General features: G+C 29.0%; 2 protein-coding genes across 2 annotated transcripts in view; both read right to left on the reverse strand.

Moving 5' to 3' along the window:
* Positions 1-27,673, reverse strand: part of LOC129916830 (protein numb) — a 323,367-nt gene that overhangs the window by 113,147 nt on the left and 182,547 nt on the right. The window lies entirely within an intron of this gene.
* LOC129916824 (uncharacterized) lies at positions 433-27,221 on the reverse strand. Its single transcript, XM_055996998.1, has 5 exons — positions 27,102-27,221; positions 11,646-11,891; positions 3,241-3,416; positions 1,016-3,124; positions 433-935 (listed from the first exon to the last, which is right to left on the reverse strand). Exons 2-5 carry the CDS (start codon positions 11,731-11,733, stop codon positions 573-575), a joined length of 2,736 nt encoding a protein of 911 aa, XP_055852973.1. The 5' UTR covers positions 11,734-11,891; positions 27,102-27,221; the 3' UTR covers positions 433-572.

Raw genomic sequence — 27,673 nt, forward strand, 5'->3', positions numbered from 1 at the left:
GGGGCTTATGGCCTCGAAAACACAAGCAATTCTAATCTAAATAACGGCGATGAAAATTTCAATTTCAATAACACTCTACCATAATATTCGACATGACCTGATTTCAGTAAGATGATACTCTCTTAATTTTTTAAGGCTCTGATTTTAATACTTTTTTTTAATACTTGAAGTCATTTCAACATAATTTTGTAGGACACCAGACTGATTAGATCCAATTCTGAATTGAAGTTCTTATTCTTTGTTTTGAACGTAAGGATTCTCTCCACATTATTCGAATTTCCTGGGAACAAAATCGGTTAGACGCGTTTCCAGTTCTCAGTTGTTTAATATTTTTATTAAAAACACGGTTGCCAACGTAGCTCAATCGTTTATCCTTTAGATTTCCGTCCAATTAAAAGAAAAAACATGTTTTTTTTTTATATAAAAATCTTAAATATATTATTTACAAATTTTATTTATAATTTCCTTAACTAATATCTCAGTCAAAATAAATTCACAATACGTCTCTAACACGCACACATACATACTATACATTATTACATTCTATTACTCTATACATTCTCTCCAAAATACTATAAAAAATAACATCTTAAACTAATTACAACTCCCACCAGCATAGAAAACCACGTTAGTCTATGTATCACACTGCTAGCTCCAGAGCTATCCGCATCATCTTCCAAATCTGGTATATAATCGGAACATTGTGGGAAATTCTTTGGCACCGGAACCATTTGATTATGTTCACCAACTTTAATCACCAAAGCCATTCCAACTTCTGCATGGAATTCAATGTGACAATGAAGTAACCAATAACCAGGATTATCAGCATTAAATCGAATAATTGTATAACCACCATCTGGCACAGTAACAGTATCTTTAACTGGAGGTTTATCAAAATTTCGATGAAGTTGACCTAATCTATCCATTTCTTTGATCTAAATTAAAAAAAAAAGAAGAAGAAGAAGAAGAAAGTTAGAATTAAAATTCTGTCCAATTTAGATTTAAATAAACTTACAGTTTCGATTGTAACATTCTTTCCCACACGATCCAATCCAATAACTCTAAAAGCATTTCCATGCAAATGAAACGGATGATTAGCATCATAAGCAACACCTTCATCAACCAATATCAATTCCACAACTGCATTCAATTTCACTTGCAAAACATGATGACACTTGCAGAAATCCTTCCTACAATCGATTCCCTGATTCTGGAAAGTCGTATCATTACAAAACATTGAATCATCAATATGATCTCTCGCCGGCATCAGCGGCAACGATGGCATTGTCATTGAAATATGATTTAATTGTGGTGTCAGAACTGGATTGCCATTAGTCACTTCATTAAATCCATATAAACCAGCAGGATGGAAATCAGGATTATCCTTGGGATAGAAATCATAATAAACAAAGAATTTGTAATCGGCTTCTTTTTTAAGAAGATCATCTTGTTCATGTTTGGGGGTTTCCGCCAAAGCTTTAAGTTCGTTTATGGTGACAATGCCTGTATAACCAGGACCCATGTTTAGAGAGTTCAACTCAATTCCACCAGGTTGGAAATCATAATAGGGTACTCCTTCGGGTTCATTCTTTTCGGCACCGTGGTAGTGAAGAATAGCAACTTGGAAGGCCGATGTGAATCTTTCGTCACAATCCATTAAACCTTTTAGACGAATCCAGTAGTTTCCAATGGGTTGGTTGGCATGAATGACAAAATCGAAACGTTCTCCAGCATAAGTCACCACAGATGTGACATTGATAGCTTCCACATCATAACCATCAGAATTGATAACCGAGAGGGTGTGATTATCTACCGAAAGAGCAACTGGACAGTTTAGAAACTCGGCGTTAATACTCCTAAAACGATACTTGAAGCCCTCAGCTACTGTGAATACTTCGAGGGGAATTTGATCCAAGGGAATTGGTGTGGAACGTTTGAATCTGCTCAGTGGAAGCTCCATTTTCATGTTTTCTTTGATTTCAGGTTGGAATAGATCCACATCTTCTGGTAAAGTAGTTGTTTCGGGTTGGAATGATTCAAACTCGGAAAAGGTGGTTGTTTCATCTTCGATCAAATTAGCTTCTGTTGGACTTGCAATATTTTTAAGAGGGAGACTAGCAGCTACTGGGGCTTGTTCTTGTTGTTTGAAAATATCAGGATAATACCTTCCACGGCCGTTAACCAAAACATTTGGAGGCTTATTATCCCCAACAGAATGATAATGTGATGCATACATCGACACTCCCGGCTGATGTGCCCAGTCTTGAATCATAAGTTTATGTTCTGGTAAATCAAAATCGTATGAATCACCATGAGGATCAATCTCCCTTGGCTGTCGGATAATCATCGCCCCAAAACATCCATCTCCTCTCTGCATTCCTGTATGTGAATGCCAGAAATGAGTTCCAGGATTTACCGCCCCAAATGTATATCTAAATGTGGAATGTGGCTGAATTGGACATTGCGACACATGAGGCACTCCATCCATATAAGGTGTGTCTCGCTGATGCAAACCATGCCAATGCAATGTTGTACTCTCCCCCAACATATGATTCTTCACATCTACCATAATTGTATCATTTAGGCAAACCTCTATCGAAGGACCTGGCATCATTCTATTCACCACGGTAATACTCCTTCTCACACCATCGCCAGTGATGCAATGTGGACGTCGACAATCTGTGATATTGCTTGGACAATCGAAGCAAGCATTACTAAGAGTTTCATACCATTCGACCACAAAAGTGTATTTGCAAATCATTGGTTTTGCCCCCACCTTACAGTCCCGAACACATGGATGATGTTTGTAGTATTCTCTGTCTTGAATTTCCTCATCATCGGGATATAAACCGCTGTCAATGGTCTTCGTATCGACACCTTGACTACGGCAATATGTGCAACAGTTGTCTTTATACAAATCAGATTGTGGACAGTTTGTTGGGACCGGAGGACATGTCTTTGTGTAAGCAGATATCATCGCTTCACCATTATGTAATGTACACTCGAGAATTGTGCATTGTGAATGCCATGTCTCACCCACGTTATAGAGCTTTGAATTGTGTAGACATTTTGTTTTCACACATGTTCCACAACATTTAGTTAGATCTGGGCGGTATTCGTATTCCTAAAGGACATCGAGATGAAAAAAAAAGAGAAAATTTATGTAAATTTGGTTTCGGTTCTTGGGGTAAAAAAAAAGTGAAAACAAAAAAGAAAGTGAAAAATGAGATTTTGACTTACATCTTTACAATTTACCACACAAGTCTCTTCATGGAGCTTCTCATGGGGATTGCCATCTTCATCGAGTTCACAGGAATGTCGCACGCACGAATTATTTGTATGCCATACCGAACCGACATCCTTGATTACTTGAAAGTTGTCATCGGTTGTAATAACACATTGTGCTGGTTTTGTATCTGTAATAATTTATATAAATTTATGATGAAACAAAATATAATACGCATTAAATTTGAATTTTTAATTTAACATTTTTTCAAGGCTGGAAGGTGAGGGTGGAAGGTTTTTTTGTGTATTTATTTTTTTTTTTTTTTTTCGGAAAAGGTTGATGAAGGTGATTTTGTGTGGGAGAAAGGTTGTGTAAGCATGTGATATTTATCAGGATTTTGGTTTTAATTACGTAAAGGGAATAATTTTGGAGAAAAAAATCATGGGAAACCTTGATTTAATTCGCCGTGAGATGAAAAAAAGAATATGTTCCACAAAATTTGGTAACTTTGTTTTCAGTTAAATGATTATATGAAGTAGTGTGAATATACATTTTGAAAATTGAGAAAAACATAGAAAATATTGTGGAAAGTAATAATGCTTTTCTTAAAAAGATTTACGTTCCACAAAAATCTTAGGTTGAAAATGTGGATACTTCTGTGAAAACTGGATTATGTGGACTGTTACGAATGTGAATACTTGGGGCAAAAATGAAAATATCGTTAAATTTTTGTGGAACGTGACTATTCCTATGTTCCACAAATTTTTTACTAATTTTGTTTTCGTCGGAAAAAGTTGATGAAGGTATAATATTGTATAATCAGGATTTGCTTTTAATTACATAAAAATCATGGAAAACCTTGATTTAACCCTTTCGATACCAGCGTTACTCTCATGTAACATATCTTTAAAAATTCGTAAAAAAATATTCCATTAGGTAAATAATTTTTTAGGTTTCGATGGCTTAATTGAAAGATAATAATGCCTAGTTACTGGATTAATACAAAAAAAATGGTCAAATATCGTACTTTTAATTTTTTTATGGAAAAAGGAACTGAAATCCACATTTTTTTTTGTTTTTTTTGCAAACAATTTTGAAAAAAAGATATTAAAAATGTTAATCCAGAAAGTGTTTTGTGTTTTAGAAGAAGTAGCATACATTATTGTTCTATAAAAAGTTATATTCTCAGTTGTCCGACTTTTTTTGGTGGTCATCGTCATAGGCAGTGTATGTTACTTTCATGTAACATGAGAATAACACATTAGTTTTGCTATTTTTTATTTTGGAACATAACTTTTTGCTATTCATATTTCTTAGTTGTGATGTTTTTGACACGATAATACTGAAAAAATATTTTTTAATATTGATTTTCATAGCTTGGGTTCAAAAGGGTTTATACGTCGTGAAATGATAAACAGAATTAGGTATGTTCCATAAAATTTGGTAACTTGTTTTCAATGAACTGGTTATATGAAAAGCGTGAATGCACGTTTGGAAAATTGAGAAAGTCATTAGAAATAAATTCTCTTGCTCTTTCTTGAAAAGATATACGTTCCACAAAATTCCTAGGTTTTAAGTGTGGATGCTCCCCTGGATGCCCACTGGATTCTGCGGACTGAGCTGAATGTAAATACTTATGGAAAAATAAACCAATTTTTTTACCATAATTAGCATGAACTAAATTTAATTTTGGACTTCCATACGAAATGGAAAAAAATATGTTCTACAGGAGAAACTAAGTTCCACAAATTTGTTTATCAATTTTTTTACCATGATTTGCATGGACTAAATTTAATTTTGGACTTCCATATGAAATGGAAAAATATACGTTCCACAGGAAAAAATACGTTCCACAAATTCGCAATGAAATGAGAATGCTGCTAATCACAGTTGTGACTCAATATTTAGGTTCAGCATTACGTTCCACAGCTGCAATCTCTGGTAAAAGTTGTTTGCAAACTTGAAGCTCTTCCATATATTACTAGGAACAACATTCCTTTCGATCACATGCTCAAAAACTAGCAATATGACTCGTTATCTATAGCATGAAATCATTCATTTCTAATTCCGGGTAAGTCGATGATACGTAAACTTTGTAACTAGATTTCACAAGACCAAAAGTTAACAACCGATCTGGGAACTGTCTTTTTTTTTCTGAATCATGAAGTAGGTACTTGTACATTATCTCCCCACTAATTAATCACCCAGTGATTAGGCCCTTTTAGTTTATCTAATGTTAAAAAACTACTTCAAAACAATATTTTTCCTTCCTATAAAATTCAAGATAGCCACCTTATCTACACGCTTACATATTACGTGTCCACGCGACAAATCTTATCAAAGTAATTTATTTATATTTAATTTTTGCATTATGTTAATATAAACAAGAATTTTCCCATGTCATTGGCGTTAAAATTATAAAATCAGTCTGTTCAGGGACGGTTTAATATAACAGGTACTTAATGGTCGTAGAACCTTTTCAAAACTGTAAGCTTTTTGTCTTGAAAATTCAAAAAAAATTATCTTGTGGAGGTTGATAAAATCGCACAGCAATTGTCAATTTTAATTTTTAGAACATTTGCTTTTAAAGTGCTCTTTATTAATAAAATGAAAATTGAACGAAACTTAACGAAGATAAAAAATTTGTATTAATGTGTTATCCCTATGTAAAGTCCTTAAATTCATTTAGTTTTCTTAGTTCAGATATAAATATAGCACAAATTACAGCGTCCAGCTTAATCTTTCATTATCTACCCGGGCGCCATTTAGTCAAAACCCTCTCCTTTCAAACAACAGAACAAAATTATTCAAAAAAAAACCTTGATAGTGACTATTATTTATGATACGTGTTTAGCACTAAAAAAAACATGTCGCTGACCCAGTAACGCAGCAGGCAACCTAGATCGTTAAAACAACAGTCAAGCGGAACAAAACCAAGGGTACAATAAAGACCCGCAATTACAACTTTAACAATTTTATAAATAACTTTAAATATAAAAATACAATAAAATTAAGCTCCCCATTTATCTTTATTGTCACATTGCCACCTTGTATTGTTAACCACAAAAATATTCCCTCGAATGTGTACGAAAGCAGTCAAACTTTGTCCCCAAAAAAAAAAGCGGAAAAGAAATTGGTCTATTTTCTTTCATTCTGTCCCCGGGTAACTGCTTGTTCAAAAGAAAAAGGAGCAACCAACAAAAAAAAAAAAAACAGAAAAATAATCACCGGAAATAGTCCCTGACTACACACTCATATCGAACCATTTGCTATTTAACCACTGACCACAAATCGGAAACAAATCAAGAGAGAAAAGACCGCATCTGAGTTTGATCGTCCGTTGGCTTCGTTCATCGTTATCGAAATGAATACATAGCACGTTTCATGTACCGGCTGCACTTTTCTACATTCATTTATACACACATGTCTACAAACATATATCTACTCTACACTTTGCAGAAACATGCCGCTATATTATGCCTGCCTTCTTTACCAAAGCTGCCCGAGGCTCTTTCGTTCCAGATAATGGATATGATGCTTGCTACTGCTTCACGTATCTTTTCATTTTCATTTTCATTTTCATTTTTTTTTTTCAATTTTTAACTTACAACCTCCACTCCACCCAAATTGCTATTTTGCTGCAATAGTGGCTTTGAGCATTTCGCAATTTTTCGTGTGGTTTTCCTTGACGTATGTTTGTTAATTTTAAAAGCTTTATAATACTTTGTATGACAAGAAGACTTACAAACAAAAAAAAATAAAAATGTTAAAAACCTCAAGAACATTAAAAAGTGTATGCTGCATTCTTTCGTCACACTTTTTTTTTACTTCTTCTCCTCATTATTATTTAAGCTTAAATTTAATTATCACTTTAAATTGCATTTAGCATATAAAAAAGTCATTAAAAAAATATGACAAATGTCAATAATTGTTCAACAAACCGCATGACAGATCATGTGGCATATGAAGTTTGTGGTTTTATTCTGATGGCCTTGACTCCATTGAACTATGAACAGGACATGGTGATGTTTTTCGAGGTTATATCAAGAAATATTTGGTCAACAGTGTGACAATTTATTATTATTTTAGTCGCATGACAGACATGTCACGATGATATGTTACATACAGATTGTATTTTTAGGCTTTGGAGAGATTTATTGAACTTAATTTTATTTTAGAAAATCATAAAGAGTCATCACTTTGAAGTAATCTTGAGTTGAGAAAGAAAATAGTTCTAAAGACAACAACTATCATGTCAGGCATATCAAATGACAGATGTTATTTATATGTACATATGTATCTTCTAAAAAAAAGCCATACAAATTTTCTAAAAAATGCATTTGTTTATCCTGTTTTGATCATTAATCATCCAAAGTCTCAAAATAAATGATTTTAACTCAATAAATCATTTTTATTTTTTTCTGGTCAATTCTAGATTTAATATTTATGATAATCAGAATCACATAAATGTTATTTTAATTACTTTTCTTGGTAGTTTTTCTAACATTTGAATGAGTTGAGTGCATTTTTTCACTTGACTTTTGACCAATGATGTTTTTCTGTGCTTATATTTTTTTCTCTTAGGCCCAATTTATTCACACTCCATTAAATTTAAAGTCTCCATTAAAAACGGGAAATTTTAAAATTTGTATGTGATTTGACAGATTTTTTATTTTTAATGGGGCCTTTAAATATAATGGAGAGTGAATAAATTGGACCTTAGTAGTAAATATTTATTTTAATCATCAATGGCATTATGTTGAAAGTCTCTAAACAAAAAGACTTGCGAATCTATTGAGAAAAGAAGACTTAGGCCCAATTTATTCACACTCCATTAAATTTAAAGTCTCCATTAAAAACGGGAAATTTTAAAATTTGTATGTAATTTGACAGATTTTTTATTTTTAATGGGACCTTTAAATATAATGGAGAGTGAATAAATTGGACCTTACTGCTAGATTGACTTAAATAAAGTTAAAAAAAAACTCTCCAAAATCCTATAGACTTAAAACATTTATTAAAACAAAACATGGTACTTGAGTAACTGAAATTGTCAATAAATTTTTCCAAAAATGTAAAATAATTTTTTTTTAGAGTTGAAAATAAAACTCTACAAAATTTTGAAAACATGAAAAATTGTTAACACAAAGTATGGTCCTTGTGTTAATGAATCCCATTTTAAGCGTGAAAAGAAACTCGGCAAAATTAGACTTAGCGTAGAGCGTAAATGAAATTGAAACTCTCCAAAATTTTAGTTGTTACATATAATTTTGTTTACCTGAAAAAAAAACTAGTTTACCTTTAAAAATAAAAGAATTGGTATTGTTTTCTGTATGTAGTTTAAGGCGCGTGAAACAGATGTCTCCAAAATATAATTTACATCGTAAATTAATACAACTCTCCAATCTGTGGCTTAACTCAAAATATTTGGATGTAAAACAAATGTAGTAGTCAGCACTAAGTGTTTAAAAGGAGTAAAACAAAAATCTCCAACATTTTGAAGGCAACAAAATATTAACCGACGAAATCTATGCAGTTTTATAAATAAATAATAACGTAAAATACTAGCTTTTTAAAGTTTTCAACACAATTCCTCATAATTTTGTAAATTCCAGCATTTTAAGTGTTGAAAAAATCTCAAAATTTAAGCTTAGTACATGTAAAATGAAACTCTCCAAACTTTTGTTCAAAAAAGGTACAATACAAAACTCTCAAAAATTCTGCTAACAGAAAAAAGGATCATTTCACTGAAAAATGTTCAAGAATACACTGTAATGGAAAGTCCACAATAACAAAAAAAAAAAAAAAAAATGAGAATTAAAGCATAGCATCGAACTCTTGCTGTGGCTGTTTTAAATTAAAAAAAAAACTCTATCTTCACCAATAATGTGGCCACAATTTTATTTTTTACAATTTTACATTTTCACTTAAAAAAACATTTCCATCGTTTTTTGTTTTCATATAAACAGATTTTCCACAATGTTGCTCCTACTATTAATTTTTGAAGTATTCTAGGGTTGACATGTTCAATTTTTCATTTAAAAAAATGACAATTTATAGTTTTACTACTGTTTAATTCAATAGCTGCGTTCCTTTGGAAATATTTATCTACTTTTTATTACTTAAAACTACTTTGCTATACTGAAAAAGTAGTTCAAAGCAGCTTTAAGTACTAAAAAGTAGATAAATATTTCCAAAGGAACGCAGCTTATATCAAATGATATTTTATTAATCCTAAAGTAATTTTTTTTTTTTTAATTGATTAATTGCTAATGATGTCAACTGTCAAATGTCTGTTTGACGTTCAACAACTTCTCTTATCTTAAATTATATTTTTCGTAGTAATGAAAACTTAAAAATTCTTGGATTTGGGTTATAATGTTGTTAAATTTGTACATAAATCCATTGTGCATTTCTATGAAAATAACACTAAAATTAAAAGAAGCATTTTATTTCGGATCAGTTGGCAACCATATTGTTTTAACGAATTCGTCGTTTTCCATATTCCGAGATTCAAACTTCTCTTTTCAAATACAAAAGAAGTTTTAAAAGCATTTTACGACAGCTGTCAGCGCTATCTCCAAATCACCACCAGTCAATTGTAATGACAGTAGGTAGATACTGAAACATCTGTCAACACTCTTTTGCATCTTATGCTCTTATCTAAAGTGACATTCCTTTGTCAAATGTCATTTTAAATGGAAAATCCATTTAATCCCTCCTCTATTTTGGTCTTTCTAATGCCGATATCCGTTATCAATATTGTTTCATCATTATTATCCTTCAAATCCTATAGATTCCCTAATCTTTTTTTTTTTTCAAATGTCAACCACCTTCATTTATGATTGATAAATGATGCTCGACAATGAACTTTATGCACCCGTTAGCGTTACATACATACAAAACATTCATCAGCAAACCATTACTCAACTTAATACAATTTTGATGGCAGAGTTAATCGGCATACAATCAGTGCAATTAGCAACAAATCACGGGAAAGTGTTAACGTATCATAAGTGGCTTTAATTTCATCCGGCCAGTTTTTCATTTTTTTTTTTTTTTTAATATTATTTTTTATTATGTGAGAGATTTTACAACAGCAATGAATGGCTATATTTGATCAGAATCAGAGAGAGGTAGTTTGTTATGTGAACGAAACGTGTGGCAACACGAGCGTTAATCTACAAAATTGAATTAAATATTCCAACATAGCATAGGGAATGATGTATTCAGTTCAGCTCTCTACTCTTGGCTCCCTTCGTACTCTCTTTATAATATGAATCTCTGTCAGTTACAGAGTACAAGTGCATTTAATGCAGGTGAGTAATTAAGGTATTCCAGGGGTGGATTTATAATGAATTTTTGGGATGAATTATGAAGGTAATCATTTTAATTTTTATGAAAAGAAAAAAATGATGTAATATCGACTTGATTTATTATTGTTTGAATTCAGGAGGGAAATTACATTTTTAATATTTTTTTTTTTTTTGAAAAGGGCGCTAGTGAAATATTAATAGGCGCCCCTTACAATTATGTTCCGCTTATTTTGCGCCTGTATTAAATGCAATATTGATAATAGAAACAAATTCATCTAACTTCTTACAAATTCGGGGTAAAAAATTGACGCCCCCTTTAGTTTGTTGCCCTTTAGAACTATTTTTGTGAATTTTACTTCAAAAAGTGAAGAAATGTTAATTGATTTTGATTTAATTTTGACGCCCTGAACTAATTCAGTTACGTAAAATCACGGAAAGAATTAAAAGTACTCTTTTAACAAATTAATATTGTTAAATTAGGGCGCCCTGAAGTTCTGGAGCCCCATAGCTTTGAGGGCCCTAGAAAGCCATCTGCTTTATAAATATTTTCAAATTATTATTTTGGTGTTAAAATAAGAGTTTTAAACTGTTTCGGTATAAAAAATAAATAGGGCCCGGGCCCCCTTATTTTTAGTGCCTTTCAATATTCACATACATATGTAAATAAAAAATTACAACTGAGTTCATAAATTTTAGTTTCTGGCTGTACAGTCTAAGCGCCCTTTGAAATTTCACCTCTCCTCACAAAATCCGCCCCTGGTAACTTTATGTTAAATCCGTTGTTAAGACTTCAGAATGGTGTAATTGCTATTGGCGGGGGGTAATTAATTGTTCGTTTGGGTCTATTAACGTGACCGTCACATAAATGTGTGCACTATCCGGTTGAATGGACAGACAATGGGTACCCGATAGGGTCTAGTAGCTAGTCGTTGTCGTCGTTGTAGTCAATGCCTAGCTCTCTCTCTCTACTCACATGATACATTACACACATCATGATACTGGATATTGGCAATTTTGTGTGCGGTATTGAATGGTCTTTTTGATGTTTTGATAGCATACTAAGCTGATTATAATATACCACCGGCTGTTAGTGTTGTACTCACCTGCAGTTATAATAGTTCCAGCATTAACTAGCTTCACAGTCAGTATAAATAGGGTCAGGTATGCTAATTGTCGACTTAGAGCCTTCATTATGATTTGTGTGTGTGTTTTAGTTGGTTGATGGATCCACAGATGTTTTGTTGCTTTTTTCAATCACCGCTATCGGCTAACACTTGTTGTGTGTGGGCAGCAAGTTTAACTCCGATGATGAAGGTTTTTTTTTTTATTATTATTCTATCAAGGATGACCTAAGTGAGAACATGAAAAGAGAGAGAAAAAAAATCATAAGTTTTTTGAATGACGCAATAATGGACTGTCAATCATTTATAAAAAATAAATTATAAAATATTAAAATATTGATAAAGGGAGAATCTTAATATAAGCATTCGACAGGAGTTTGATACGAAAGAAAAAGATACACTCAAAGAAAATCAAAGTGTAAAATGTAAACTTTTTTTTACATTTTTAGTTAACTGTAAAATTTACATTTGACAAAATATTATGTTCGAACTGCAAAAACAAGATGAGTTAGCTGACAATTGTTGTGTTTTACTCAAAGTTTACCTGAAAAAATGGTAATTTTACACGATTTTTACTTCATTTTATAAGACAAGTATTGTGCTGTAAACAAGTTATTATAAAATGTACCTTTTGCAAACTTCTTGTAAGTTTTACAAGTAATTTTAATTTATTTAAAAGTTTCATTGATATTTTCTTATAAAAATTTACAGTAAGGTGTAAATTTACTCTTTATAAAGTGTAAACTTGATGTAAAAAAGGAATTCTACATCAAGCTAATGAAGTTATTAATACGCATGCCTTTTATTTTAACCTAAGGTTTAACCTTATCGTGTAAAAATTGTACATGGTGTAAAATTTAAATATACATGATGCTGACAGACACGTGTAAATTGTTTTCAGTGTAAAATGAATCATTATTCAATCGGAAAAAAGTTCAAAATTTATTCATCCCCCAAAAATGCAAATTCCAAACCCTTTTTAAAGACCCTCAGAAAAACTAAAAAAAAACTCAGCGCATAGAGATTTAAATCACAAAATATTAAATTATGTAAATTGTAGTATTTACAGCGATTTATACTCATCATTTAATTTTTTCTTTTTTGCATTGATACCAGAGAGAGTGTGTTAGAAAAACGTGGTTTCAACGATGATGAGTATATTCATTTTTAATTTACATCTGAAAGCACGTTTTTTTATCATTTATTTTTTCTTTATTAAGTGGAAGCAAATTAATTGGGATTGAATTTGAAATTGTATGTAGGTTCTGAGATTTTATTCATAAGTTATAAACTGCCAGTAATATTATTCTTTTTGAGATACATTGGTAGCTGACAGATTTCAAGGGGGATTTCTTTTTTTATTTGTTTCATTGTATTGTTGAAGTACCTTTTTAAGTGATTATATTAATTAATTTGGTAATTTTTTTTGTTTGTTTTATAGGTTAAAGCACGATTAATTGGTGTTTTTAATTTTAAATAATTAAAATATGAGTAGAAGTGTGAAAAAAAATCACGAACGTGACTTAAGTGATACAATTTAAAATATTTTAAATTACTATTTTTAGCTCTAATAAAATTAAATGGCGCCCAATGTGAGAATATTTTCAGATAAATCCCAAATAAATTAAAATAATTGTTAAAAGTGTATCACTTGGCGTTCATTTTGATAATATTTCCAATAAATTAAAGCAATTTAAAACATTTGGCGCCCAACGTGGGTGCAATTTTCATAGGAATTCCAAATCAAATTAAACAATTTAAATTAATTTAAATCACTTTCAGAAGTTTAATGAATCACTTGGGGGTTAGAGTGGCAATATTTTCATAGGAAACCCCCGTTTTAATGAAACAATTACCATAAGTGAAAATTGAAATCCAATTCTTGAAAAACTTAGCGCACAAAGGGGGTAGTTTCCAGAATGTAGCAATTGCTGAAAGCATGATACATCACGAATTAATACTTTGAAACAATTGTTTACCAACTTATTTTCTATGAATTTATGATTAAATTAATGATATTGTGATTGATATTTGAAATCAATTGGCGCTCAATGTAGGAGTATTTTCAGTAGAATTTCAAACTGAATAATTAAATGTATAATAATTAAATGTATGTATAAGAATTCCAAATTAATTAAAAAAACAAATTGTCAAAAGTGGAAAAACTCATTTGGCGCCCAATGTGGGGACATTTCAAAGAAATTCATACTTAAAATGACAATACACTTTAAAACAAAATCTGAAATTATTATTCAAACCGTCTAAAGTGAAAATATTAAAAATGGCGCCCTGCGTATCGATATTTCCATGAAAACCTGACGTTAAATTAAACCAAGCATTGACATGAGTATAGTGTCAGAAATGCTGAAAGAAACACTCTAATATTATTAGAAATTCCAAAGCAAACAGGTATAATTTTATTATTGTCAAATTCGACACTAATTTGCAAAATCAAATATAAAAAGGAAAACTTTTATTTGGCGCCCAACGTGAGATTTATAAGATGTCAACTGATGGGTCCAAGAAGGCTAAATCCAAGGAAATGCTGGTTTTTGAAATGAATTATCAGCCATTTAGAGGTTTATTAAATCAAAGATTACAAAAAAAAAAAAATTGAAATTATATTTGGCGCCCAACGTGAGATTGACAAGATTTAAAAAGATGGATTCAAGTAATCTAAAACCAAGGAAATGCTGACTTTTTGAATAGACTATCAATCAATTTAGTGCACAACAGAAAGTATTAACAAAGCATTATCGAAGCATTATAGAAGCATCGAATCATTTATCGAAGCATTATCGAATCTTTATCGAAATTTAATGATAAACTACAAAATAATCTTTAATTTTTGCACTTAAACAAATCCTATTCAATAAGAACGCTTTAAATTCAAAGCAAAATAAAACAAAACAATGAATAACCTTCTTGCAAAACACTATCTGACATTTGTCACGTAGCATCTCAAACGATTTTTAGATCCGGGCTCAACAACAATTTTGAGTTAAATCAAAGATAAATCGGTTATTATTATGATTGATACAATTTTTGGTAATCTTGCAATTACAAGTTTCTTACTCACGAGTTAAAACCTTTTTAAAAGCCCCGCCAGGCTATTGTATGTAATTTTCTTTGGCTATAAAGTATGGCTTCGTATCTAACATTGATTGTAATAGATTTGATTTCAAGAAAGACCGGCCTAAAAGGCATACAAAAGATTGTAACGAATTTCATCATATACCTTTCCATATGATTTTTGCCTTGGGTTTTATTCCACTTGTTGTAAGTTAATATCTTAAACATTACCAACCTATATCAATCTCTTGAAATATTATTCTAAAGAATATTAATTCATAATTCATTTGACTATAAGTTTGAATACAGGTTAACCTCTATATAAATAAAAATACATCATAAACTTGAAGGTAACAATTTCATGATTATAGCACATTTGTCTTTTTTGTGTTTATTAAGAATCATCATGAGAAGAATGATGATGATAATTTGCATATGCTTTGTCCGAAAAAAAAACGAAACGAAACGAGCTACCTATCTATTGTTCTTTTGAAAACTTGCAAGAATTCACAAAAACCTAATAAAAGCTAATTAGGGAGTTGAATGTTGAACGACATTGACGCATTCTGTGAGAAAATAATAAAAACTAGTTTCTAATTGTCAAGAAATCTCCTAAATCTTTTCTGAATTGTTATTAGCTTCGGCTCGTGCTAGTTTGATTTAATTTTAAGCCACACATATTTTTTGTTTGTTCCAAGACTGTTTTTGTTTTTTAAACAGGATGATGGCTGCTATGAGTAACATACAAAGAACTATTAAAGAATAAAATGTTTTTGGGAAATTCCATAGTCTATTGATCTTAAAGCTTTTAAGATAAATGGCTTGAGAAAATTAATTTAAGTATTAGAGCATAGTCATTTTGCATTGCGACCTATAATTCTATTGTGGAATTTTTTAAACATTGGTCTACAGAAATGATCTCAGAGTTCCGGCTGGTTAGTTCTTTAGGTTTAGACCACTCAAAATATTCTGAATCACGACTTGTTCAATAAGAACAAAATTATTTAAGAATGATAGAATTCTAATTGATGAATAATAGTTATTAAAAGTTGACTTTCAAAAATTATTCTTGACGATGAGTGAACGTGTGAAAAAACCACAGATTGTTTCAAAACAAAATTCAAACAATTTTGAGCAAATAAATTTGTTAGTTAGTGTTAAAGTATTCAATATGGTACTCATTTTAAAGGAATTTAAATGCCCATTAAAATTGTTGAGGAAAATGTATATTTTTAAAATTCTATAGTAGATAAAATGCATTTAACATTTGTTTATGACAAAAATATGAAAAACAAAAGCTAAAAACTTCTACTCCATTATAGACGACTCTCATGATCTCGAATTGACCACAATTCTACCAATTAACTACAAAAATAGCTAGGAATATCCTTAAACAAAATTAAATTAAGGAATGGGGCAACCCTATTAATATAAAAAAGACAGGATTGCCAATTTTTTTTTCCAAAATGACTTTCTAAAAATAAATGATGATTTTTTTAAAATACGGTCATTGACAATTTTTAACTAAGTGAATTGGATGTTTTTATGTAATAATTGTTATAACTTTTGAGCCGTTTGTCTAAAAATACTCAATATGGGTCTTATTTTAAAGAAAATTCAATGCTCCTCACTTTTTGTACAGAAAGTTTTTGTATAAACTAAAAAAATTTGTAGATACAATGAATTAAACATAGTGTTAACTGAGCAATCAAAATAGTTAGTAAATTACAACATCTGTTCATTAAAAAAAACAACACATTAACCTGATCTTATTTTATTTTTTTTTAATCAGCTTCGCTAAATTGTCATCAGGCACAATTAACTGTTTTGTTATTTTTATTAAATTGTTTAAATTGACAATAAAACAAAAAAGGTACATCCTGAGGGCAATCAACCAAAAAATTAATTACAAATAATCTATTATTATCATTATTACAAATAAATGGTCAGGTCAGGTTTGTATTTTTATTCATTTATTGTTTATATTAGTAATGATAATTAATTTTTGATAATTTCTTATTTACAATCATACAAGCACTCATAAATTTAACAGATAATAATAATGAGAGTGTGTGGAAATAAAATAATTGAAATAACTAATTCAATTCTCGAATAAATGAATTTTTCATCTGTTTTACAAATTAGCACACAGAAACTGATAGTAACAAAAAAAAAAATTATATAAATACAAAGTAAATATACAAAGCATTTTATTCGATAATAAATTTATGAATATACAAAATCTACTATCCTGATTGTTTTTGTTTTTGTTTTTTTTATTTTTAATTTTTTTTTGATTAATTTTATAAACCAGTTTTCATTTTGTTTTATTCAAAGGGACACCAGGGCGTATGTGCATCATTTATTTTCCATTTAACTGGATTCCATTGAGAATTACAGACCACACACACATTATTTTTTTTTACCCTCACCCCCATTCATCGATTTGTGTGTATCTGTGTTAATTTACAACAGAGATTCAGATTCAGAAATTCCGTGGGTAAAGCGACCAATCCTTGTTCGATGTTCAGAATACTTAATATCAATATGGGTTGTGTGTGCGACGAACCGAAAGATATAATATGCAATGAGATACATTTTCTTTTATGAATTATTATAATTTTTTTTTTTTATTATTATTATGGATATGCACTCATATATTGTTTTTCAAATACACAACGTGATGCTATTTTTTTTTTTGTAAATTAATTTTTTTTTTTATAAAAAAAAAAAAATGTGCAGTGGTAAGTATTTAAATGGAAAGAGTTTATTATTTTTTAAATTGAACAATTTAATACAAATTTTTTGATATGTAATTAACATACTCGTTGTATTATTAAAAAAAAAAAATGAATAAACAATTTATCAAAATAAAGTGTTGAAATTAACACATATACATAAAATGTAATTTTGATATTGAATAAAATTAATTAAATTTGCTCTCGCAAAATTTAATAATAAATTCTATTGGCTTGGTGATATCTATTTTTTTTTTTTAAATTTTAGTTCAAAGGCAAATAGGTTTTTATTTGTCGATGAAATGTTTGGACAGATGTTCAAAGAGTCTCTAAATAAAAAAAAAAAAAAAAACATTTAAACAGGTTAATGACAATATTTTGTTTTTATTTTTTTTTAATTATTCAGCAAAAAATATTGTTTTGTTTAGTAATTTTTTTTTATGAATTTTTTTGCAAACATTGCAGCCGTTCAATAATTTTGTTGATGATGGTTTATTTGATTGAGAGAATTTGTTCCTGATAAGAACATTCCATAGCGTTAGGAATTTTTTTCAAAAATGTGTGTATACTAAAGAAATTAAAAGTTCATAAAATTCGTTGCTACGATAGTGACATTTGTTGCAATTAAATTATGACATTAACTATGCCATGAGAATGACATTTTCTGGAAGTCACATTCTCATGTTAAAAAAAGTCTTTTCTATTAAAAAAAAAAAAAAACTGTTTGTTCTATCTTTCTATCGATTATGACTAAATTTTGTAGATTTTTTATACACAATCTAGGAAAGGCTTTAAAATTGGTTAAAAGTTTTTACAATAGGTGGCGCTGTAATACCACATTGCTTAGATTTTTTGAGTTTTTAAGAAAATTGTTCGTATAGAATTCAAAGTTGGATTAAAGAATTTTACAATAGATGGCGCTGTAATCAAATAAGTTAGATTAAACCATTTTGAGTTTGAAAAATATTGAAAAAAAAGTTTTTGTTTGTTTATATCTACAAAGTGTAGAAAGGCTTAGGAGTTGGTCAAACAATTTACCAATAGATGGCGCTGTAGTCAAATTGTTAAATTTTTTTGATTTTTAGTTAAATATAGAGAGTTTTTATTCGTATATTTCCTAAAAAGTGGTAAAATTGTTGGCCAATTTGGTTGCTTCGACCGAAATTGCTCAAATCAAAATAAGTGGCGATAAATTATAATTATTAAAAAATTTACATAATCTGAATCCGATTGGTGGCGCTGCTGTGGGTATACTTTGGTTAAATTCAAAGGCAACTCCTCAAGTAGCACACTTGTGTATAAATTGGTGTAAATTCATTAATTTTGGTGTAAAATTGAGAAAATTGAAAAAATATGGTGTATTTCTCAAAATTAGTGGTATAAAAATTATACCACTGTCTTTTCTGTACAAAATTTCAAGATTTTTTTGAGATTCCGTGCAAAAAATACACCGATATTCAGTTGTTTTTATAATATACCATTAATGGTGCATAAAATTATTTGATTCTGAAATCAACCAAAACGGTTTATTTTGTACACTCTGTTTGGTGTAGGAAGCACACCCTGTGGACATAAAATTCACCAAAATGTATATGTGGGAAACGCCATATTTTTCAATGGACGCCATTTAAAAATAGAAGACAGCGATTAATTATTTTATTAAAATAGTATATTTATCGACCTAATAGTCCCGCATTCTTAGTTTTTTCGATTCATTATAAAATAACTTTTCTTAAAAAAATGTAAAACAACACAAAAATTATAATTTTTGAAAAATGGATTCTTAAAATCGAAAAAAAAAAATCATTAATTCACTGACATTTTTGAGGCGCTCGATTTTTAGAGGGGGTAGCATCTAAAATTAGTAGATAGAATGTGTTTCGTTTTAAAATTTGGCAAACAAAATCATATTTCACCATTGGTTTCTTATGGCAATATATTATGAAAGTGAATAAAAATTCATTTTCATTTATTTCATAAGAAATGGTGGGAATTAGAATTCATCAAACTGTTTGAGATAAAAAATAAACTTTGGTTCAAATTTGAAATCAGAATAATTTAAATGGTGTATTTTATTCATAGATTTATTGTGTATTTTTCAATTTCAAAGGGATAATTTTCACCAAAAACAGATCATTTAATATACCACTAGTGCCATTTATACACCAAAATCGGTATATTTTTTTAACCACCGGAGTTTATTTTATACGAGAAAATGGTGTATTTTTTATATTCAAAATGCATATCACGAAAGTGCAAAAAATACACCAAATATTTTGGTGTATCTTAGACTTTTGTGCTACTTGAGTCAGATTATAAAGTACCAAAAGGGACAGGTTGTTATAATTTTTTTTATTGTGTGTATGTTCCGGATATTCTCAGAAACTGCTTGTCGGATTTCGAAATTTATTTTTTCAATCGAAAGATTATATTAAAGGGATGGATATAGAGAATTTCTTTTTTCCAAATTAAGCTTTTTATAGAGTTAACTTGGGCTTACAAAAGTAAGGCAGGTATGTAATTAGAAAATTTGAAAAATATTCTTTTTTTTTTCTTATTTCTAAAACCTTAAAATTTTTGAAAATAAAAGGAACAAACAAATCTTTCAAACATTTTTTTTATATTTTTATAAAATAAAGACTTCAAACAACGTTTCTTTTTTCCTACTGCTTGTCATTTCGAAATTTCTTTTTTCAATCGAAAGATTATATTAAAGGGATGGATATAGAGAATTTCTTTTTTCCAAATTAAGCTTTTTATAGCGTTAACTTGGGCTTACAAAAGTAAGATAGGTATGTAATTAGAAAATTTGAAAAATATTCTTTTTTTTTTTTTCTTAGTTCTAAAAACTTAAAAAATTTGAAAATAAAAGGAACAAACAAATCTTTCAAACATTTTTTTTATATTTTTATAAAATCAAGACTTCAAACAACGTTCCTTTTTTCCTACTGCTTGTCATGTGAAAAGATGCAAATCAATCACACATAAAAAACCTACTTCAAAGGAAAAAAAGACTAAAAGACCTTAAATGAAACATGACTAGACCTAACCTGATTTTATCAATACAAAAAACCTAAGAACAAGATGACCAATATACTTATTGATAAAACCACATGATACAATAATATATTGCTTATCACGTTCATTGTGACAATTAAAGTGATTTTAAAGCCTCTGTAACATGATATCTCCAGGGCAAATCATTAAATCATTTTTTTTTTTTTTTGTTTGTCATCATGCATTAAAATTCAAAACCTCCTACGTGTTTTACTTGTCTCGATTAAACAAAAAAAAAAAAACAAAAACTGTCAATAAACAATATTATGTCATATGTAAATGACGTATATTCTACATTTTGTATAAATTATATTTATTTTTTTTATCAATCAATTTGAAATTTCTGCCCGCCTTCCATTCAAAACAAGACAGATACAAATAAAGTAAATAAAAATCAAAAAAATCAAAACCGGGTTTAAAAGTATAGACACTATGCTGTAGAGTACATTGACTTGATCCGGTTCAAATAAAAATAGAAGGTATTTTCTGGTACAAATTTCCTTCAAATCTATTTAAAAATATATTTATATATATAAACCTGTGACCGGCTGATAGATATGTTTGTATACACATTTTTTGCATAGCTAACTCATTACTCAAACAAACATAAAAAAAAATCCAAATCAGGTTTCTCAAAAAAAAACAAAAAAAAAAAAACATACTGCAGTACAAAGTATTTGGAAGCAAAACCATCAAAATCACTTTTAAATAATTCAAATCGAAAGATACTCGTACTTATTATTATTCAAGATACATCTAAGCATTGAATCAAATTGATTGGTTTTTTCCTTCCTTTTGCTTTGCTTTAATTTTTTTTTTTTTTTTGTAATTTAAAATTGAACTGAAAACGAAATGAAAAGCAAACAAATTAAATTGCACTGCATTCGATGTGTTATCGATTTTGGACATTTAATTTTTAATTTTTTTTTTTTTTAGTTAGTTTTTACTTCTTTCGAGGTCTTGAGAATTCTTGATGGTAATAATGTACAAAGTAGTTAAAGAGGTATAGTATAGTAGACGCCTGGATAAATATAATTTAAATTATTGTCTCTGCCTTGAGTCTTTTATAGATAGTTAAAATAGTTGAAATTGTTTTTTTTTTCGGTCTTTTGATTTGAATGGTAGAAATAAGGTAAAGTGGGTTTGCATGGGATATGTATAGGAAAAATAAAATACATGATTTTTGAAGCGTTGCAATTGCCCCACTTTACCCTACCTTTCAAACAATTCAATACATATTTGAATTTGTATATCATTTCCATTTTCAAAACATGAACTGTTGTTCTATTTCTCAATTTTCTAATATACAATTTACCCTAATTCACCCTATTGTCTATATGTTGAAAAATATTATATAAGTAATATTTACAGTCAAAAATGCAATAAGTACCTACTGATTTAGCCTAAATTTAAAATATATTTGAATATATATATATTTGAACTTACCGAATAACCCTACTTTGCCCTATACTTTTCTATAATAGATATTAGAAAATAACAAACTTTTCTCGTTCTTTGGTGATATAATGTAATTTTATCAATATTGTTCAATATTAATATTTGTAAATTGCCCAATTGGCCCTATTTTACCCTGCCTTCTGTAGAATCGTAGCAATTATTAACCAAATTTACAAACAATTGGGTTAATCTGGATTAAATCACAAACATACTTATGAAGCGTCAAATTGTCCTATTTTACCCTGATTTATTTGCAAAATACCACGAGCTCTTCGCCTTTATCGCAAAGTAAAAATTTTTAAAATCTACACGGAGAAAAAAGACCATATAAAAACATACGGATTCTACATTAAATTAAGCGGATTTCTGCATGGTTTATTGCCTTCCGTCTTAAAAAAGCGGACAAATCGTCTTAATTTCACGAATGCGTGAATTAAAAAAAAAATCCACTTAATTTAAGCGGAAAATTATCTAAAGCGGATTCCACTTATTTTAAGCGGAATTTTGATCTGTCGGAAAATGTTAAAAAAATCTATTTCTTTTTTACTCCCAATGTGTAAGATACTCGTATTTAATTTATTAACATTCACTATTCTTCTACATAACTGCACTTAACATCATAGACAAAACGGAACCGGAGATAAAATCAATTTCTTATTCAAACAATCTATGTTTTGTATTTTCAATAAATAATTTATCTTAATCAATCGATTGAAAAATTATTCAATTGCAATTAAATGTTAATTTAATGAAAAAAAAAAAAAAAAAATAATAATAAAACTAACAAACTTCAAGAGGTTAACATAAACTCACATAAATTTCTACTCTAGTTGTGATGTCATACACTGTCGGCGGCGTCGTTATTATGTTAAGTAGTTTATTTAATTTAATTAAATAAAAGATAGATTTTTAATAGATATATTTATTTTAATGATTTTTTTTTGTTGTTGTTAATTTGAAATAAATTATCTAATTCATTGATTGAGATTCATATCAATTTGTTATCAAATTTATTTTATAAATCATAATAATCAAGTAATTAAAAAAAAAAATAAAAAAAAAAAAAAATAAATAAGTATGCATGATTTAATAACTTGTTGAAAAAGCAATTCATTTTAAAGATAAAATTAATTTAATTTATTGATTGTTGTTAATAAAATTGTTGTCGACTAAACAAAAGTACCATAACTTTTATCAGTTTGTTAACAAAAGTATTATAAAATTGTTAAGAAAAAAAAAAATGAAAGTAAATTCAATGGAAACTTGTGAATCTTTTTATTTTGCAGTATCATAAATTTATAAGAGATTGGGCTTTCGGAAAACTTCATATTTATTTAGTTAGTTAAGTCACACATTTACCACTTGTAAACTTTCTTATCTTTTGGTTTCCTCAAACTCAAACTGACTTACTCATTATTACCACTTTTTTTTTTATAAATCAACTAACACTAAGGCCCAGTTTATTCACTCTCCATTAAATTTAAAGTCACCATTTAAAATAAGATTTAATAGATTTAAAAGGACATAAATATAATATTTAAAATTCCTGAAAATAACAATTGACGGAAATTAAAAGAACTGATTTACGCATTCCACATTCGTGTAGTACGGTTAAAAAACGAATCTCTAAAACCTACACAGTAAAATTGGATTTGTTTTATGTTGGGGGCAATTTAGACAGCATTTATAAAGTAATAAATAGAGTCGGACATAAAACGGAACCTTCAGGTACACCATTATTTTTTTGAAACAATTTGAAAATAATCTATTAGAAGAAAAAGTTTATCGATCCTTGCTTAAACAATCAAACCAAAAGCTTAACTTTTAACCTGGTTTCCATAAACTTTAATTGCTTAAGCCCTTTTCAAAATGTACCTTCTAAAACAAATTTGAAACTCATATAAATTTCGACCTAAATTGTTAGGTTTAATTTATAGTTTCCATACAGAAAGTGACAACCCCATTGACATCTTTCACACACAAAGCTCGTAAAAAGTCACTTTATAACTTTGGTTTTTTTTTTTATATATAAATAAATTTTTAGTCGTTGTCACCCACATTTTAAGTTACCCTTCCCCCACCACCAACCATAAAGAAGCCTAAATTATTGCCACTTAAACACCAGAACATACTACAGTCTGCAAAACAAAAAAATAATAATATTTATTTGCACAAAGTTTTGTCTCCATAAAAATGGCATAAAATTTCAAAATTTTGTGAAAGTTATTTAAGTCGAAGGCGGATAAAATGGAATTAAATATAAAAGTGGGTAGGTTTTTTTTTTTTAGGTTTTTGGTTAAGATAAGTTTTATTAAAAATATACAAAATAAAAAAAAAAAAAATAAAGTAATCTAAAAGATAAATGTCATTTAGACAAACATATCCATAAACGTATAAAACAAAACTCTTGACATGGACTAAAATTTATTTGCCAAAAAAACGACTATATAGCAAAAAAAAATTAAGGTTTAATTACATTTTATTTTTTTAATATTTCATCATAATGAATCATGTATTTTTGACTTAAATTGTAAATTTTATAAACATTTAAGACAAACAGATAGACAGACAAATATATTTTATCTTCGACATTTTCGTATGTCATAAAAAAAAACTCTATATAACTGTGTGTCTAAATTCCCAAAAAGGCAATTGATGGCTATTTACGCAAATCCACGTGATTTAATGTTAAACAATAATTTTTTTTTTTTATTTTGTTTATTTTTTTTTTTTTTATATTTTATTATTTGATGGGTTTTTTTTTGATACATGTTTGCAGATATGGTTATTTGATGTTGTTACTTATCCAATCCGCATAGTATAGACATTATATTTTTTTTTGATTACAGCTGTTCGACTTATGCAAATAATAGTTATTCATCAAAACTATGTATATGTGCAAAATGACATAAGGCCAAATAGGCATTTAGCCGGTTGATTGTTTGGTAAAGCAAATAATTGTTTTTTTTTTATACATATCAGAAAATAGGGTAAACTGGGGCATTTCGACAAATCATAAATATTCACGATATATTAAAAATATTTGTAAAATGACATGTGGTTGATTTTTTTGTAAAGCTAATAATTAAGTTTTATGATCGAATAAAAAAAGGGTAAACTGGGCTATTTAGGCAAATTATTATAAGATATTGAAACTAGCACGCTATTATAAAAATCTTTGTAAAATTAATTGAATTTTTTGTAATTATTTATTTTTAAAATTCCGGTTAAATAGGGTAAATTGGGGCCATTAAATGCTGTTTTATTTATTAAAGAATTGATCAAAATGACCTCCTTGCAACTTAGCTTCTTCATTTTTGAAATAGATACAAGTAACTGTTTATAATTGGCAAAAAAAAAATAGGGTAAACCTATGTAAGCAGTGTTGGAAAAGTGGCTTCAGACAAAATTTTGTTTGCATCAAAAGTCTATATTGCTAATTGTTCTCAGTATCTTGCTGGTTTTTTTTTTGTTTTACCTTTATAAGGCGTAGCAAAAAAGAAGTACAGCATTTAACCGATTTTTATGTAATATCTCTTCTTACATGTCATAAGTGGGGGCTTAAGGCAAATCATAAATATTTATGCGAAATGACTTTTTTTGAGTCTGCGTTAACCACGATTTTTTTTTTTTTTGACACGAAACAAATACTTGCCACTGTGGCGTAGACGTAATATTTTTTTTTTTAGCTACAAAATCTTTACCTCGAAATTTTTTTAACACAAAACTAATAGTTGACCTGTAAAACAAATTAAAATGGTCACTGTGGTGTATACGTAATATTTTTTTTTGTAAAAAAAAAAACTAACAAATCACCGTTAATTTTAATTTTTCTTAGACACGAAACCAATTATAGTTGCTCTGTGGCGCAAAGTGGGCACTGGGACGTATACGTATTATTTTATTTTCTGTAGAAAAACTAAAAAATCTGTTGAGTCTTCGTTAGCTTGGAATATTTTTTTACACAAACCCAAAGGGTGCTTTATAGAGCTAGTAAAAATGGTCACTATGGTGTATACGCAATATTTTTTTTTAGAAAAAAAAATATGAAAATCGAGGTGATATCAAAAAATATCCAAATGCTAAATGTGTGTTACTTAAAAAAAAACAAACCGAAAACAAAACAGTAAACAAAAAATAAAAAAAAAAAAATAATTGTCTGATTTACCATCTTAAACTCTATATTTTCTTGATTTATTTATTTAACAAATCCCGGAAACGCTACTTTTCAAGAAATATTTTTTAAGTCTATTTTAATGCGCATAGTCAAATAGGAAGAACAAAAGAATTAATTACTTATTCATATTCAATTGTTTTTGGGGTTCAGCAACCAACAAAAATTTCAACATAACAAGAACACTATACCTTTACCATCATTAAATTTTATAATTATAATTACATTAATTTAAGGTCAAAGAAACAATGAAAAATCACAATAACTAATGATAGTATATAACTTTACCCACAAAAACAAATACAAAATACCAAAACATCACTTAAAAGCACATTGGCTTACGCGATAGTTTTTGATGGTTGCTGGCTTGCATGTTTGAAAAAAAAAAAAAAAATATCAACGAACGTCCTTCGAACACGAAATTAAAAACAAAAAAAAAAAAAAGAATACAAAATAACACATATAGATAATATTGCAACACACTGCTGTTGGTGGATATATTGAGACAGGTTAAACCACTAAAAGCCATTCCACAACCAATCTTGGACAAAAATATTTGTGTCAAAAGAACCATTCCATATAAATGTTTAAATGGCCATTCGCTTTTTGTCTTTAATTCTTCTGACCATTTAGTACCATGGTAAGCTTACAAATTTTACCGTTTCAGAGAAAGGGAAACATTTTGTAACATGAGACAAGAACGTGTCTTTTTTATGATGACAGAAGAGATCACTTTTTTTACAAAAAAAAAAAATAAGAATACAACCTAGATAAGAAAGATCATTCATCACTTTATGGCACTTTTGTTCTATAACACCTTTGGACCTTTTATCTAAATTTAATTCATTATTTTTTTTTGTATTGTTCTTAAAGATAAGCATCAGACATTGTGTCTTAGAGAAAAACAAAAAAAAAAAAAAAAAATTCCGGGTTTATTACCTTGATTCTTCTTTTTTAACTTCTCTTCGGCAAGAAAGTCGACAGGAAAGCTTCACAATCCTTAAATACTTTTTTTTCGATCACTTCTTTTTTTTTCTGGTTGTAATTAACAATTTAATTAAAACTAAAAAAAAATTTAGGTATCAACGACGATAGACGGATTTTTAAATTCACAAAATCAGCGCATTTCATAACACCCCGCTTATATAGAAAGTCACGATCTTTACTCCACGCCGATTAAATACCGACTAAGTTATCTTTAGTCTCAGCTGTTGGTAAATATAATGAAATTAATATAACTCTGAGATACAAGATACACTCTCGTCGCGAATTCAGTGCACATACAATTTCCACGGCAGCACAAAGTTAAAAATCTCTTAAAGACCTACAATCATTTTATGTCCAACATTTTGCTGAATGTATGCCTCTTATAGACCCTCGACTGATCGTGTCATCGGTTGCGATCGCGATCAACAAAAGCTTTCCGGCTTTTTTTTTGACGTCATCAAAGATCTGTAGTCGTTTTGAAAAAGCTTAGAAGATAGATTCACACATAAATCTGCACAATGTAT

Source organism: Episyrphus balteatus, chromosome 3 (genome assembly GCF_945859705.1).
Source record: "Episyrphus balteatus chromosome 3, idEpiBalt1.1, whole genome shotgun sequence".
Lineage (NCBI taxonomy): Eukaryota > Metazoa > Arthropoda > Insecta > Diptera > Syrphidae > Episyrphus > Episyrphus balteatus.

What these genes read in the sequence shown, in the direction of transcription:
- LOC129916824 (XM_055996998.1), bottom strand. Translation starts at nt 11,733, where the DNA reads ATGAAGGCTCTAAGTCGACAATTAGCATACCTGACCCTATTTATACTG. An exon ending in TGGAACTATTATAACTGCAG is followed by an intron (nt 3,417 to 11,645) that starts GTGAGTACAACA and finishes AAATTATTACAG; the next exon opens with ATACAAAACCAGCACAATGT. An exon ending in GTGTGGTAAATTGTAAAGAT is followed by an intron (nt 3,125 to 3,240) that starts GTAAGTCAAAAT and finishes GATGTCCTTTAG; the next exon opens with GAATACGAATACCGCCCAGA.